Source organism: Musa acuminata, chromosome BXJ2-9 (genome assembly GCF_036884655.1).
Source record: "Musa acuminata AAA Group cultivar baxijiao chromosome BXJ2-9, Cavendish_Baxijiao_AAA, whole genome shotgun sequence".
NCBI lineage: Eukaryota > Viridiplantae > Streptophyta > Magnoliopsida > Zingiberales > Musaceae > Musa > Musa acuminata.
In genome coordinates, this window is record NC_088346.1 from 6,721,776 (window position 1) to 6,737,963 (window position 16,188).

At 54.4% G+C, this 16,188-nt stretch overlaps 2 protein-coding genes across 4 annotated transcripts; one reads left to right on the top strand and one right to left on the bottom strand.

Annotated features, from left to right (window-relative positions):
• Positions 1 to 755: 755 nt before the first annotated feature.
• Positions 756 to 2,290, bottom strand: LOC135622871 (patatin-like protein 8). 3 transcript variants are annotated; one of them, XM_065125154.1, is made up of 2 exons: positions 1,839 to 2,290; positions 756 to 895 (listed from the first exon to the last, which is right to left on the bottom strand). In XM_065125154.1, exon 1 carries the CDS (start codon positions 2,212 to 2,214, stop codon positions 1,876 to 1,878), a length of 339 nt encoding a protein of 112 aa, XP_064981226.1. In that variant the 5' UTR covers positions 2,215 to 2,290; the 3' UTR covers positions 756 to 895; positions 1,839 to 1,875. The 3 variants fall into 3 exon arrangements, with proteins under 3 accessions (XP_064981226.1, XP_064981227.1, XP_064981225.1); XM_065125155.1 differs by having other exon boundaries at positions 757 to 886; XM_065125153.1 differs by lacking the exon at positions 756 to 895 and adding an exon at positions 942 to 1,674.
• Positions 2,291 to 5,713: 3,423 nt separating this feature from the next.
• Positions 5,714 to 7,483, top strand: LOC103978268 (uncharacterized). The gene has a single exon (XM_009394000.2). It carries the CDS (start codon positions 5,714 to 5,716, stop codon positions 7,481 to 7,483), a length of 1,770 nt encoding a protein of 589 aa, XP_009392275.2.
• The last annotated feature ends 8,705 nt before the right edge of the window (positions 7,484 to 16,188 follow it).

Below are 16,188 nucleotides of genomic sequence, written 5' to 3' on the forward strand. Positions count from 1 at the left end.
GCATGTTGAGCATGGTGGAGGCGAAGCTGCCTCCAGGTTTCAGGTTCCACCCGGGGGACGACGAGCTCATCTGCGACTACCTCGCCGCGAAGGCCGCCGGAGGTAGCACCGAGAGCAGTTCCATGATGATGGTGGATGTTGATCTCAACAAGTGTGAGCCATGGGATCTCCCTGGTATGATTTCTTTCCCCCGTATGACATCATTTGCTGGTGTAGCATAGTGTTGTTTCCGCTTGATTTCACATGAACCAGCTGGTGTTTGTTCTTGAAAGCGCACAGTTTGATCCATCAAAAAGCATTCTGTAGACAATATTGAGTTTGCTGCACCGTGCCATGGCTGCCATATCCTTTAATTCGTATGATTTCTGAGAACATACAGAAATTTTTGTGTCCTTCCTTTCATTTTTCCTTCTACTAACCCCAGAAGAAGGTACATTTCTTCTTTTATTTCCATCTTATCTCTTCAGCTCAATCTCCATGCTTCCCCTTTCTGGCTTTCCCAATAGAGGAAAATATGCTTCTGCCAAACTTGTCCACTTTCTAACCTCTTCATGTGTTCTGTTCCTGCATGATTGACTGCCAGAATTCCGTGGATTGTATTCCTGCTGCCCATGGTCGCGGTCGTCGCCGACGACGTTCGCGGCGTCATCACTTGCTTTAGCACCATCGTCGGGATCGGGCCCTTCTTCCTCCACTCCTCCTCCTTTACGAGCTCCTCCGCGAACCGGTCGAGCTCGTCGCCGTTGGTCCGCTCCGAGATCTTTCCTCGCCCTCTGAAGAGCAGCGACTCCACGTGTCGCTGTGACAGAACGCGTTCTGCTGCCTCCACCGAGCTCTTCGAGCTCGTCGTCTTTGGCGTGCAATTTCCCGACATGAATGCGATGTCCTGCAGAGGCTATCCATGAACAATCCATCGGTTGCGGCTATAACCACGTTATTATAGGTGATAAGAGCAATAATTATGACAAGACCCTCATGATATCAGTTGACGCCTCGCGTCTCTGACGGGCTGACAACGCCTGACCAGCATGAGCTGGAACGCCAACCGAGGCCCATCAACGATCGCTCAGACTCGCCTCCTCACGATACGCTAACAGCAATGTCAGACGTCATCAGGGGATACGACCCGGCTCACAGTGGGCAGGTGCATCCGGTAACACTCAAACCCCTTATAAATACCGTCGCGTTCTAAGATACGAGAGAAAAGGAAAAAAAAAGAGAGCACTCTTCTCCACATCACTAACTTGATCGTTGGAGGGGTCGGGTCGAACATCATTAACTTGATCGTCGGAGGGGTCGGGCCGAGCTTCCGACCCGACCTATGTGTAGGAACGAAGACGAGGCATGTCTCGCCGGACGTAAAGGCGGGGAGTCCTTTTCCGGAGAAAACGACGACCCCTCTCCCCGGCCAAATTGACCAACGGGTCGACGACTTCTACTGTTTTGAGGAATCTCCCGGGGGATTCCCGCCATTCGAACCCAGAACAAGCCGCGTCGGTCCCGAGGCCACTACATAAAGTTGTTTACCCCAACAGTAGGTATAATTTGCTCACGGAAGTCGAAGGTTCACCTCTATGCGCAGTTGATTGCTTGCTCTACGGTGTCCGAATGCCGTCGCCACCGCTTGATCCACGTGACGATGATCACAAAAGCCACGGCTTTTCATGAGTTAATCTGAACCGTCAAAATATTTGATCATAGATGATTGTGAGAATGTACGGTCAGGATACGTTTTCTACCGACAATTGGTTAGGGCTAGAAAATGTCTCGAAGAAAGAGGAAACGAAACTGAAAGCAGCGGGCGGGAGAAAGGAGATGGGGGAGTCCGGAATCCGTACCATGTCGGCGAAGCCCTCGCCAGCGATCCTGACGAGCTCAGCGGCACCCGGTTCGGCTGGCGCGGGAGCCGGCCGCGACGTCGAACATGTAGGCAACGCGGGCGGATGGGTCGCCGGAACGGTGACGGAGGGAGGACTCGAGCCGGGCGAGGGCGACCGCGGCGAGGAGGGCATCGGAGGGGCTGCCGCCGCCGTCGATGGACAGGATCCGGATCCTTCCTCGGGCACCTGCGGCGGTCCGGGGGGAGGCGCCAGCTGAGGAGTAGGAGGAAGTGGGGAAGAAGAGCTTGTTGGGGTCGTCGAGGCCGAAGAGGAACTTGCTCTCGAGGACGGAGAAGATCTCGTAACTGAGCTTGTCGGCGTCGACGAACGCCATCCTTCCGAGAGCGTGATGGAAGCGGTCGAGCCCCACGGAGAAAAAGAACCGAACCGGATTTATCTGGGACGGAACGGAGGACTCGAGCTTGGAAGGCGGCGAACTGCTCTTCCAGCTTAAATAGCCAAGGGGAAAGGCGCGCAGGTCAGGGTCACGACCACGGAGCACGTTAGCGGAACGTGGGCCTGACCCGTACGTGAGCCGCAGCAACCGTCGGATGAGCCGCAAACGGTTGAGATCGGAGGCGGGGAGATGCGCTGCGGAAAGTGGGACGAAGGCTGGTGAGGCGTGCGTTGCGTCGGGTCGGTGGAGGGGGATTCGGCGACGACTCGGCGGGGAGTTCAGATGGGCTTGCACGTGTGGGAGGACCTCGGTGCGTGCGGTCACCGACGGCTTCGGTACTGGGGATCGGACGCGATCGCATGGATCCCAGGACGGTGTCGGGGACGGACGAGACAGTGACAGCGGCGAATCAGGTTGCGCCACGCTTCACTTTTTTTTTTTATGGCCCGCGGGGATCAGAAAAAGGAAGAAAAATATAGAGGTAATACTGTCCATATCTTTTAATTACATGGATTTAATAGTTACTTACAAAAGGGGATCAATTTATTAACTTGATAGGTCACATAAAGGTTTCACCTTTTTAACATAAAGGTTTCACCTTTTTACACTTTGTCCTTCATAAATTATTTTCGTGAATCGTATCCTTATTAACTAGATTACAAAGATGTTATGACACAAACACCATCCTGTTTATAAGAATCAGGTTTTTTAAAGACTAATTAACATTAATCAAATCAAAATATTAAAAAGAATTAAGAATTTGACGATTAAAAGAGTTATCCAATACTCTCATCTTTTGCAAGCCTGGATAAGTTTGTTAATTTATTGGATTAAAAATCAAATAAAATAGCAAATGATTCATTGGTTAGATTAGTATATATGATCTAATTAATTCAGTTCCAAACCATAGCTAGTTTTGCTTTAAGTTATGCCTGTATATTTGTTTAGATGATCATTAGAAAATTTTACATAAATTACACTCTATTTACTTGTGGTCCGAATGTGTGCTTAAAGGGAATTTTGCAGCATGATGTATGTATCTGTCTGTAAAAACACGTACCTTGTTGGTATACTTTGTATCAAATTTTCCAATCTTGATCCCAATGTTTGGCATTAATCACGTAAGTTGGTGTTAGGTTTATTCTAATTAGATTGGAAGTTTCTGGGTGCCGGGTAAGTTTCACTTGTTGAGGGATTGACGAGGAGCAAGACAAGAATACGAGATCAATGATATATCTAATATATCAAATCTTAACGTGGTACGCGTAGTCAAATGATGATTCCATATCATGACAAATCATCTGATTTTATCAACGAATAGTTTTTTCCTGCCTTCTCACCATGCATAAATACTAGGAATAGTTTGATATCAAATATCATGATTCGAGCTTGATGGACTAATTGATTTATCAATTTTGTTTCATCGAAATTGTTGATCAAAATATCTTATCTTCATTTTTAACGAGAGAGTAACCAGACATAGACATTCAAAAAGACTTCTTGTTTTATATTGCTTTGATATTGTCAATCAACTTTTTTCATGTGATTCGAGTGTTAGGTTTATGCTGATCAACTAAAGTATCGGAAGGCTCCTCTTGGAGTCCTTGTTTGATGAATGAAGGGTTGGTGCAAAGCATGGTGTAATACAAAAATGGGTACCAACCACTTTATTCCTCCTGGTTTGAAGGACTACTTGTCTTGGCAGCACACGGGGGCATGGACTTGTTATTTAATTCCACAAGATAATGCAGGTATGTTTGTCTTCATTACACGTTGGCCTCTTTATGTTATTGGCTTTTGCTTCCATGGGCTATTCAACCTCTCTTTCTTTGTTTCATAAAAAAGTGCTTTCGTTGTGTACATGTTGCTTCCTCTTTTGTTCATATATATCATGGTGAAGGGCAGATGTCATTTAAGGTTCTTCCCCGCATTCAATAAAAGCTTAGCTACTCTTTCACGCAAAAGTCGGTGTTGAGCATTACTAGTGTACTTCGATAAGGAAGGAAGTCTTACGACTTGCACTGATGGCAGCTGAGCCAGTAAAGTGATAGAAAGTAATGTTTAGTATTGAGTTGAGTGTATGATAGGGGAGTCACTGCAGAGTCAACGGGGATACGGACGGTGACGCCAGCCATCCTGTGGCAGGTCAACCAAAGTAACTTCCCTCAGGCAGTAATGGTAACACGACGTGACACGATGCCACCCGCGCGTGGCCCACACTCTGCCCGAGTGAGCGGGCATTAACGTCGAACCGACGTCTCCAACGTCACCCGCTCTCAGTCAACCGCCCCGTCGCCCATATCCTGCACGATTCACCCAAATGCAGAAGGCAACGACCGAGGCTGCCCATACCCTGCGACAGGATGGTCCGTCACGCGACCCTAATGGCGACGTCATGTCCAGTCAGAGGCATGACCCTGCTCTGACAGGCGGGAACATCAGGTAGTATCAGGCCCAAACTATAAAGAGTCGAGAGCCCTAAAGCGCCAGGGGGGGCTGGAGACGAAAAATCCCCTTCACATCCACTGATTAGACCGTCGGAGGGGTCGGGGTGAAGATACGGTCCGACCTTTGTGCAGGTACACGGCGATCACTCCACCTCGGCGCTGAGTCGAGCCGTTTCTCCAGACAACCCCCCAACCGGACTGCCACCAACGCTTCTCCCAAAAGACGTCAAGAAGCTCTGCCATGGATCCTCGACATCCGGACCCCTGAACCGAGTCGTACCGTCACCGAGGTTGCGGCTTGAGCAGGTGTAGACCGCATCAGCTTGGCGCTAGAGGAAGGGCCCGAATGTCGAGCGATCCTCATGATAACCCCGTCGAGTCCGCTGCCCGCGGAGATAGAGAAATGCCAACGTCGACGCCGGATCGTTATTGGTGCCTGTTCAACGACTTAGGGATGCCACCCCCATTACCCGCGGTCGGCCCCCCGGCCGTGCCGCCCGAGGCATTTTTCGCCCTCGCTAAGCAAGTACAAGAAATGGCGGAGATAATGCAGACCGTTGTCCCACTTATTCCGGAAGTCAGGCGACTGACAGACGCCCCCGCCGACCCAATGCAACAAAGGCCGAGCTCGGGACAAGACGCAACCGGTGAAACCCGAGACGGGGCCACCCACTGCGAGAGTTCGCCCGCGCGCGATTCTCCCGCACCCTCCCGAGCCACGCGACGCCACTCCGAGCCCGACACCGTATCATCCGACTCAGCTGACAGCTTCGTTAAGGTACAATTCTCACGAGTCAACCGCCGCCTGGACGAATTCCGACGTGAACTCCAGAAGTCACGGCGAGTCGGGCGAGGGCCCCTCGGGCGGATCCCCTTTTGTCTAGGAAATACAAGCAAAACCAGTTCCCCTCAACTTTCGGGTGCCGGCTTTGGAAACATATGATGGCAGCTCCGACCCAGCGGAGCACGTCGCCGCGTTCAGGACTGAGATGGCCCTTTATGGCACGTCCAACGCGCTAATGTGCCGTACATTTCTGACCACCTTCAGAGGACCAGCACGCGCATGGTTCAGCCGGCTGCGCCAATCCTCAATCGCATCTTTCGACCAGTTCGCCAAGGAGTTCGAACAAAACTTCCTTACCAGCGTGCGACCTCAACCCTCCATAGCCACCCTGTTCGCGCTATCGCAGCACGAGGAGGAGACACTCGCACAGTTCGTAACGCGCTTCGCCACAGAGATCCGCGGGTACCCGGTTACTCACCCTTCTCTGATCATGCAGGCATTCCTGACGGGGCTGAAACCCTCGAGATTCTTCTGGTCACTAATTGAGAAGCCGCCGGCCACTATCCCCGAGATCCTCCATCGTGCCAGCCAATACGTCGCCGGCGAAGCATTGGCGGCAGGAAGACGCACGGTCGGGAAGATACCGCGGATCGAGCAACCCCGAGTCGCCACCTCGTCGGCCAAACCGCAATCCCGTCGGAGGCTCGACCACCCCGAGCAGAGGCTCCCGAGGCCTCCACCCCTCCCACTCAACACACCTCGTACCGAGATCTTCCTCCAGATCAGGGAGAAAGGTCTTTTGCGACCTCCCAATCCCATGAAAGCTACTTACAAAAATCGGTCGAAATACTACAGGTTCCACCGAGACCATGGCCACGACACAGAGGACTGCCACGACCTCCAGAACCAGATTGAGGAGCTGATCAGAAGGGGGTACCTCGGCCGTTATCTCAAGGAACCTCGAGAAGCAACCCCGCGTCCCCGGATGTCCGTCGAAAGGCAGATCGATGTCATCATCGGAGGACAGGCGGCGGGCGGCAGCAGCTCGAGTGCAAGGAAATCCTACGCCCGGAGCTTGATCGAGAAACGCCCCCGACCCGAGCTAGAGCCCGAAATCTCTTTTGGGACCGGGGAAGAGGAACGTTCCCATCATGACGACGCTCTGGTAACCTCCATCCAAATCGCCAACGCTCGGGTAAAGAGGGTAATGGTCAACACTGGGAGCTCCGTCGACATCCTGTACCTCGACGCCTTCAAGAAGCTCGACTTGCCCACCGAGGACCTCATCCCCATGAGCTCGGCACTCACGGGATTCACCGGAGACTCAATCTCCCTGCTCGGCACCACCACACTCCCTGTCACTATTGGGGAGGAACCAAGGACCAAGACAATAATGACTACGTTCATGGTGGTCAACCTGCCCTTGGCTTACAACGTCATCCTTGGCTGCCCAACGCTCAACAAGCTGAAGGCGGTGGTCTCAACCTACCACCGAGCCATCAAGTTTCCCACCTCGGCAGGGGTCGGAGAATCACGAAGCGACCCAGGGGAGTCAAGAAGGTGCTACCTTACCGCGATCTCCCTCCCGAAGAGGGTACGCCCCCACATTCCAGATTCCCGAGAAGAGGCCTCAGCACCAACGCACCTCGAACCCCCGGAACAGCTTACCGAGGTGCCACTAAAGGGAGACCGGCCAGGTCAGACTATGAAAATCGACGCGGCCCAACCCAAAGAAAACCAGCTCCAGCTCATCGAGTTCCTGAGGAAAAACGCCGACGTATTCGCATGGTCGCCCAAGGAAATGCCAGGGATCGATCGGGCGGTAGCCGAACACCAGCTCAACATCAACCCCGAGGCCAAGCCTGTGAAGCAGAGGCCACGGAAGTTCGCCCCCGACCGGCAGAAGGCGATCAGCGAAGAAGTCGACCGATTAACAGAGGTCGGATTCATTTTCGAAGTAAAGTACCCCCAATGACTGTCGAATGTAGTCCTTGTTAAGAAGCCTAATGGAAGCTGGCGAATGTGCGTTGACTATACTAATCTCAACCGGGCGTGTCCCAAAGACTACTACCCGCTCCCGAGGATAGATCCGTTAGTCGACGCCACCTCGGGTTATGAACTCCTCACATTTTTGGATGCATACTCAGGCTACAACCAAATCCACATGGCAGCAAAAGACCAGGAGAATACCACCTTCATCACCGACAGAGGAATATACTACTACAAGGTGATGTCATTCGGCCTAAAGAACGCTGGAGCAACCTACCAGAGGATGGTCGACAAGCTGTTCAAACGCCAAATCGGCAGGAACATGGAAATATATGTGGACGACATGATCGTAAAGAGCCGAACCTCGGAGGCGCACCTGGCCGACTTGGCGGAAACCTTTCAGACCCTCAGGCAATTTAATATGCGTTTGAACCCCGCGAAGTGTGTCTTCGGGGTTAGCTCGGGAAGATTCCTCGGCTTCGTCATCCACCAGAGGGGAATAGACGCCAACCCGGAAAAGGTACGGGCCATAACCCGGCTGCACTCACCCTGCTCCATCAAAGAGGTGCAGCGCCTCATGGGGAAGCTGGCGGCGCTCAGTAGATTCATATCCAGGTCGGGCGACAGATGCCTGCCCTTCTTCCAAGCCCTGCAACGAGTCAACAGCTTTGCCTGGACCCCCGAGTGCGAAGGAGCTTTTGAAGACCTAAAGACGTACCTTACCCGCCTGCCCCGACTCGCTTCCCCTGAGCCAGGAGAAACCCTGGGCCTTTACCTAGCGGCGTCAACACGAGTAGTCAGCTCGGTACTGGTCCGAGAAGCACCGCGGAAGCAGCAGCCTATATATTACGTCAGCCACGTCCTCGCCGGAGCCGAGGCGCGGTACCCCCCAATCGAAAAGCTGGCTCTGGCGTTAGTAAAGACAGCGCGAAAGCTGCGCCCATACTTCCAGTCCCACACAATCAAAGTTATCACTGACCAGTCGCTGCAGCAAATCCTATCCAAGTTCGACGTGTCAGGCCGCATGTTACGGTGGTCGGTCGAGCTCGGCGAGTTCGACATCCAATACTCTCCTCGGAGCGCCATTAAAGCCCAGGTACTGGCCGACTTCATCTCTGAACTAACGCCGGAGGATTGTGCAGATGGGCCGAAAGATACCAACCTCGCGTGGACCCTGCAGTCGACGGCTCGGCCATCACCGGCGCAGCCGGAGTCGGACTCGTCCTCAGAAGCCCTACCGGAGAAACCTACGAGAGGTCCGTCCGGCTGCAATTCCAAGCCACTAACAACGAAGTCGAGTACGAGGCGCTACTACATGGCCTACGCCTCGCCCTGGAGATGCAGGTAGACAACCTCGAGGTATTCAATGACTCTCAGCTGGTGACAGGACACGTGAATGGGAGCTACGAGGCCCGGGACCCCACAATGGCATCATACCTGGCAGAAACGCAGCGGCTCGCCCGTCTCTTCAGTCGGTTCTCGATCACTCAAATACCCCAGGCCCAGAACGCATCGGCCGACGCTCTAGCAAAAGCGGCCTCCGCACGGGGTTTAGAAGAAACCTCCGTGACCGAGCCCATGGCGGCGCCAACCATACCATCCTGCGGAGTCGTCAAGATTCAAACCCCGCCCAACTGGATGGAGGAGATACTCCGCCTCAAAAAGGATGGGACGGAGCCCGACGACCCGACGACAGCAAGACAACTGAGGCGAACACATGCCTGCAGAGGTTTCTCACAGCCCCTCTTGCTCTGCCTCGCACCGCCCGAGGCCAGCACCGTCCTCGCCGAGCTTCACGAGGGAAGTTGTGGGGAACACATCGGAGGTCGGACCTTGGCCTTCAAGACCCTCCGACAAGGATACTACTGGCCAACGATGCGCCGAGACGCTGCATCATACGTGCAACAATGTCAACAGTGCCAAAAGCACGCCCGGCTGCAACACCATCCGGCGGTCCCTCTCACCCCGATGGAAATCGCTTGGCCCTTCGCCCAATGGGGACTCGACCTCCTCGGCCCCTTTCCTCCGGCTTCAGGGCAACGACGTTTTCTCATCGTCGGGGTCGATTATTTCACAAAATGGGTTGAAGTCGAACCCTTGGCCTCCATCACCGAGAAGCAAATTCAAAGCTTTACATGGAAGAACATCATCACTCGGTTCGGGATCCTGAAAGCCATTATCACCGACAATGGGACCCAATTCAACAACACCATGTTTAAAGCTTACTGCTCATCGTATGGAATACAATTGAGATTCATCTCGGTAGCACACCCCCAGACCAACGAACAAGCCGAGGTAATGAATCGGGCGATTATAGAGGGCCTCAGAAGGAGAATCTCGGGCGCGCACGGAACTTGGGTAGACGAGTTGCCGAGCGTTCTATGGGCAATGCGGACAACCCCGAAGACGGCTTCAGGCGAATCCCCATTCAGCCTTGCATTCGGGACCGAGGCGGTCCTCCCACCCGAAATGGTGTTCCCAACCTTTCGTGTCTCGAGTTACAAACAAGAAGATTCTGAGGAAGGCCTGAGAGCGCACTTAGACCTCCTCGAAGAAAGGAGGGCCGGGGCCCACCTGCGCACCCTAGCCTATAAAAAGGCCGTGGCGCGAATATACAATCAAAGAGTCCGCCCCCGACCAATCAAGATCAGAGACCTCGTCCTCCGTAAGGCAGAGGTAACTGACCCGACCCGAGCGGGAGGCAAGCTCGCACCCAACTGGGAAGGCCCATATAGAGTCTACGATATGGTCCGAGAAGGAACCTACCGACTCGAAACTATGGAGGGAAACCACCTACCGAGGACCTGGAATGCGGCAAATCTGAAGAAGTTCTACCCGTAAAGAAAAATCAAACAAAGGCATGTATCACAAGAAACTCATGCAACGGTTGACAGAATGAACCATCTCCAATATAAGAGATCTGTACGTACAATGGGAAGGCAATACAAAGACCAAAAGCCGACCCGACCAAAAAGCAAAAAGGTGAAATACAGATCAACACGGAGGAGGCGTCTCGGGCCCGTCGTCGAAGGGAACGCTTGCCGGCATGTCCACACCATCGTCCGCAGGGTGGTCGGCAAAAGGGTCCGGCTCCAGCTCCCACTCCGGATGAATCGATCGGGCGCGAGCGCAGGCCACCCGATAGCCGAATTCATACGTCACCCGCCCTGACCTTACCAGGCCACGCTCAAACCCCGAGGACGCCTTATACTCGACAACCGCTCTCTCCAGCCGCTCGGGCAGTGCTCGCTGCTCTTCCTTCAGGGCATCCTCAACCGCCCAAGCCGAAGACCGAGCGGACTCAATATCGTTGGAGAGCGTCTGCAGTTCGTCATCCAACGTTCGGGCGCGAGCCTGGCTCTCCTCCAACTCAGCCTTCAGGCGCCTCACCTCCACCTCCAAAGCCGAGGCGCGCTGTTCAGCGGCTGCTACAACCTCCGGGCCAGACGACCGCCTCATCTCTTCGTTCTCGAGGCGCAGCGCGGCGAAGGCGCTCGATTGTTGCTCGATCACCCGCCCCGCATCAAGGGCCCGATCGATCAAAGCCATGGCATAATGTTGGCCCTGCACCAAGATCTAACGTCAAAACCCACAGGAGGTAGCCAAGGAACGGAAGGAAAGTGCCGGTAATCACCCAGACCAGGGATTTGGCCGCCCGATCCGCCAACGCCTCCGAGGTCAGGCCGTAAAGCTCCTTGGCCAACATCGGGTGCAGCGCACCCCGGATGAACTCTTGGGGGTCGTCGACCCATCAGCCCATACACGGCTGTCCGCTTTAAGGGCGGACCACCGAGGAACATAGGGAGTTCCCGCCGCACCAGTAGGAAGGGTGGTCATGCCCGGAGTCCGGTACTCCTCGCCAACCGACCCACCGACGCGGCATAGGTCTCGCATCGATTTCGGGCGCAAAGAAGCCCCTGGGGCGGGATCCCCGCCAACTGACCCAACCCCCTCCTTGCCTTTGGCAACCTCTGAGGCCTCACCCGGCGGAGCGCCTCCCGCAGGATTGCATTCACGAGCAGCCGACCTCGCGGACACCTTCCTGACCGCGGTCTTCAGTTTCTTGGCAGGACGCCTCGCGTCCGGAGAACCCGGGTCGCCCTCCGACGCACCCCTTTTCGGGACGGCTCCCGAGCCGTCGCCACTCTGAGACGGGGCCACCCTGGATCGGGTCTGAGACGCCTTCTTCACAAATTGAAGGTCCACCATTTCTGCAAAAGAAAACCCGGTTGGTCAGACGGCTCGAGAAAAAATTATATGCAGCATAAAGACAACCATATCCCCGGCAACCGGGCTCAACCCCGCGTTGGCCAGCCACTCCTCGGTCATCTCTCCGATTGCCCGAGAAGAAGACAGAATGCTCCTCAGACGATCCACCTCCGTCGACTCCCTGCCAGAAAGCAGCGGAAGGACATTGTCGACAGAGCGGGAGGTCCACCCAGTGCTGAAGCCCCACCCCCGATCGCAACTGACGAAGAAAAAGCGGCTCTTCCAGCCTTTATTATTGGAAGGGGCGCCGCTGATCTTGAACCCACTATGCGCGGCCAAGTAATAGCCGCCCCGACCCCGACACAGTCGAAAGCAGGCCAGAAATAGATCCCTGGACGGTTCTATCCCGGCCGCCCGACACTCACCAAGGAAGGCGACTAAATAACGCCAGGAATTTGGCGCCATCTGAGACGGCGATATACCCCACTTACGGAGGCAGTCCCCGATCACGGGATGGAGCGGGAACCGTAACCCCGCCTCTAGGGCACCCGCCGTCAGCCCGAACCCATGGGGAAACTGGTCGTACGGGCGCTGACCCGGACGGGTTGCGGATAGGTTATAACCCTCCGGGATACAATAGCGAGCCCGAAGCTCTCCCAGAAGCTCCTCCGTCACCACCGAGTCCACGTCATGCCACTGCTTGAGCCTCTCAAGCAGGGCAGAACTCCCCCCCACTTCTAGGGGGACGTTCCCCGGAGACAGATGCCCAACACCGGGACCCTCGGAAGAAGAGGTAGAGGATGAAGAAGAGGAGGAGGAAGACGGAGACATCCTAACCTCAATACGATGGGGAAAGGCCTAAGTCGAGGGATAGAGCAAACAGAGAGCAGCGGCGGCCGAACAAAATGACAGCAACCAAGCGATAACAAGGGAACCCCTCTGGGGAAAGTTCATGTATAATAGGCCAAGGGCGACGGTCGAGCTTCCCGAGGAAGGAAAAGTAAATCACGGCCCTCGAAGCCAGCAGCGCGCCTCAGAATCCCAGATTGACCGATTTCGGAGATCCCGCCCAGAAGCACCTGATCCCCAAGAGCTACGCCACCCCCCCACCCTCGGAGCGCCACGTGGCGTGCAGCGCCGTACACCCACTGCCACAACTTAAGGCATCCGTGCCCCTGCCCTTGGAAGACGACAAAGCAAAACGTCTCCCAGGTACAATGCTGCGATCCAGCCAACTTACGTCTTAAGCACAGCGCCAACGCGGGGCAGCTTGCGACTCGTCAGTCCAAACACGCCCCGAGCCGCCCCAGTTCATTTCCTGACTTGCGGCTCGGCAACCCAGTCATGTTACGAGTCGCTTCAGTTCAATCTCCGACTTGCGACTCGTCAGTCCAAACACGCCCCGAGCCGCCCCAGTTCATTTCCCGACTTGCGGCTCGGCAACCCAGTCATGTTACGAGTCGCTCCAGTTCAATCTCCGACTTGCGACTCGTAAGTCCAAACACGCCCCGAGCCGCCCCAGTTCATTTCTTGACTTGCGGCTCGGCAACCTCGTCATGTTACGAGTCGCTCCAGTTCGATCTCCGACTTGCGACTCGTCAGTCCAAACACGCCCCGAGCCGCCCCAGTTCATTTCCCGACTTGCGGCTCGGCGACCCAGTCATGTTACAAGTCGCTCCGGTCCGACCTCCGACTCGCGACTCGCCGGCTCAAACATACCCCGAGCCGCTCCAGTTCGCTTCTTGACTTACGGATCGGCTGTTCGAACGTTACACGAGGGCGCCCTTCATCCACGAAACTCCGAAAAACCGATGCAACGCACCTCCGCATTGGGGGGGGGGGGGGAAGTGATAGGGGAGTCACTGCAGAGTCAACGGGGATATGGACGGTGACGCCAGCCATCCTGTGGCTGGTCAACCAAAGTGACTTCCCTCAGGCAGTAATGGTGACACGACGTGACACGACGCCACCCGCGCGTGGCCCACACTCTGCCCGAGTGAGCGGGCATTAACGCCGAACCGACGTCTCCAACGTCACCCGCTCTCAGTCAACCGCCCCGTCGCCCATATCCTGCACGATTCACCCAAATGCAGAAGGCGACGATCGAGGCCGCCCATACCCTGTGATAGGATGGTCCGCCACGCGACCCTAATGGCGACGTCATGTCCAGTCAAAGGCACGACCCTGCTCTGACAGGCGGGAACATCAGGTAGTATCAGGCCCAAACTATAAAGAGTCGAGAGCCCTAAAGCGCCAGGGGGGGTTGGAGACGAAAAATCCCCTTCACATCCACTAATTAGACCGTCGGAGGGGTCGGGCCGAAGATACGGTCCGACCTTTGTGCAGGTACACGGCAATCACTCCACCTCGGCGCTGAGTCGAGCCGTTTCTCCAGACAACGCCCCGACCGGACTGCCGCCAACGCTTCTCCCAAAAGACGTCAAGAAGCTCTGCCATGGATCCTCGACATCCGGACCCCTGAACCGAGCCGTACCGTCACCGAGGTTGCGGCTTGAGCAGGTGTAGACCGCATCAGTGTATAATTAAATAAACTCATAATTATGAGGGGTTTATTTTGCAGCACTAAGTTAGGTTCCTTTTGAGGGGTAAGTATAAGCATTACTATATTGCTAAGAGTGAGTGAGAAGAAAAAACAGAACTTTTCTTATGGTAAACTTTATAGGAACATAGATTGACAGTTGATAGTACAGATTAAGAGAGCATAGGTTGTTCCTCCGTATATTCTGCACTGATCGGGATTCCTCATAAGTTTTTAGTTGGTTTAAAATTTTATTATTATTCGACTTATCAATTATCCGATTAGATGAAAGTTAAGAAGGTTTGGGGCATGAGGGTTATATGTGGAGGTAAGCTGATATAAATTGTGTATAATTCTTGAGAAAAAAAGGGAAGCAAGTTCTAGTAATTAAGAATGCTTTATTACACTTATACTTTATCTCCACGCGCGCGCGTGGGGTCGACGCGGGCGGGTTGGCCGCGCGCGTGGGACCGAGTGGTCGAAGCGGGCTGGCCGAGCGCGTGGGACCGAGGGGTCGACACGCAGCCGCGGAGCCGAGGTGTGCGGGCTGGTCGCATGCATGGGGCTGTGTGGTCGAGGCGCGCGGGCTGGTCGCGCGCGTGGGGTTGAGGAGCCGAGACCAGCCCCAAAAGTCGCTGCTTCTGGTGCAGGTTGACTGCAGTGGAGCAACCAAAGAGAAGGCTAACGTACCGTCATTCCGGTCCTTTCCTCTAGCGCCAATCTGTTACGGTGAGTAACTTTTTAAGCCGTGGCCTCGGGGCCGACGCGGCTCGGTTCTGGGGTCCGGATGTCGGGGATCTCGGGCGACGTCCCTCGGGGTCTCCCGGCGGCCGGGCACCGTGGTTCGAGTCGGCAGTTCGGGTCGGCAGGTCGGTTCGGGTCGGCGGTTCGGGTCGGCAGGAAGCTCCGCCGTAGCACCGGGAAGAGGCGACACCGTCTCGGTACCTGCACACAGGTCGGGCCGGGAGCTCAGTTCGACCCCTCCGACGATCAAGTAAGTGAAAGCAGAGAGGGTTTTGGAGGAAGAGAAGCCTCCGAGTGTGTGTGGTGCTTGTGTTGCTCCAAGTGAAGAAGTGGAAGTTAGAAGATGTGGAAGGGAGTCCCTCTAATGAAGAAGTGTCTCCCAAAGTGACCCCCCCTTGGTGCTTAGAACGCTGGGGTATTTATAGATGAGTTTGACGTTACCTAACGTGCTCGCTTGCCGAGGCAGGGCCGTACCTCTGATGGCGTCTGACGTCGTCGTGGGTGTTGCGTGGAGAGCCGAGCTGCTGTAAGGTATGGGCGAGCCTCGGCCGACGTGCTCCCATCAGGTCGGCATTAAAGCTTGCTTCCTTGGGCAGTGCGTCCAACTGGCGTGGCTGACGTGGCGTGCTGCCATTTTTTCCCTTATCAAGAGTAACCAGACATAGACATTCAAAAAGACTTCTTGTTTTATATTGCTTTGATATTGTCAATCAACTTTTTTTCATGTGATTCGAGTGTTAGGTTTATGCTGATCAACTAAAGTATCGGAAGGCACCTCTTGGAGTCCTTGTTTGATGAATGAAGGGTTGGTGCAAAGCATGGTGTAATACAAAAATGGGTACCAACCACTTTATTCCTCCTGGTTTGAAGGACTACTTGTCTTGGCAGCACACGGGGGCATGGACTTGTTATTTAATTCCACAAGATAATGCAGGTATGTTTGTCTTCATTACACGTTGGCCTCTTTATGTTATTGGCTTTTTCTTCCATGGGCTATTCAACCTCTCTTTCTTTGTTTCATAAAAAAGTGCTTTCGTTGTGTACATGTTGACATGAAACCGTGCTTCCTCTTTTGTTCATATATATCATGGTGAAGGGCAGATGTCATTTAAGGTTCTTCCCCGCATTCAATAAAAGCTTAGCTACTCTTTCACGCAAAGGTCGGTATTGAGCATTACTAGTGTACTTCGATAAGGAAG

Excerpts from the sequence above, each read along its gene's own strand:
- LOC135622871 (XM_065125154.1), bottom strand. The coding sequence starts at position 2,214 with ATGGCGTTCGTCGACGCCGACAAGCTCAGTTACGAGATCTTCTCCGTC.
- LOC103978268 (XM_009394000.2), top strand. The coding sequence starts at position 5,714 with ATGGCCCTTTATGGCACGTCCAACGCGCTAATGTGCCGTACATTTCTG.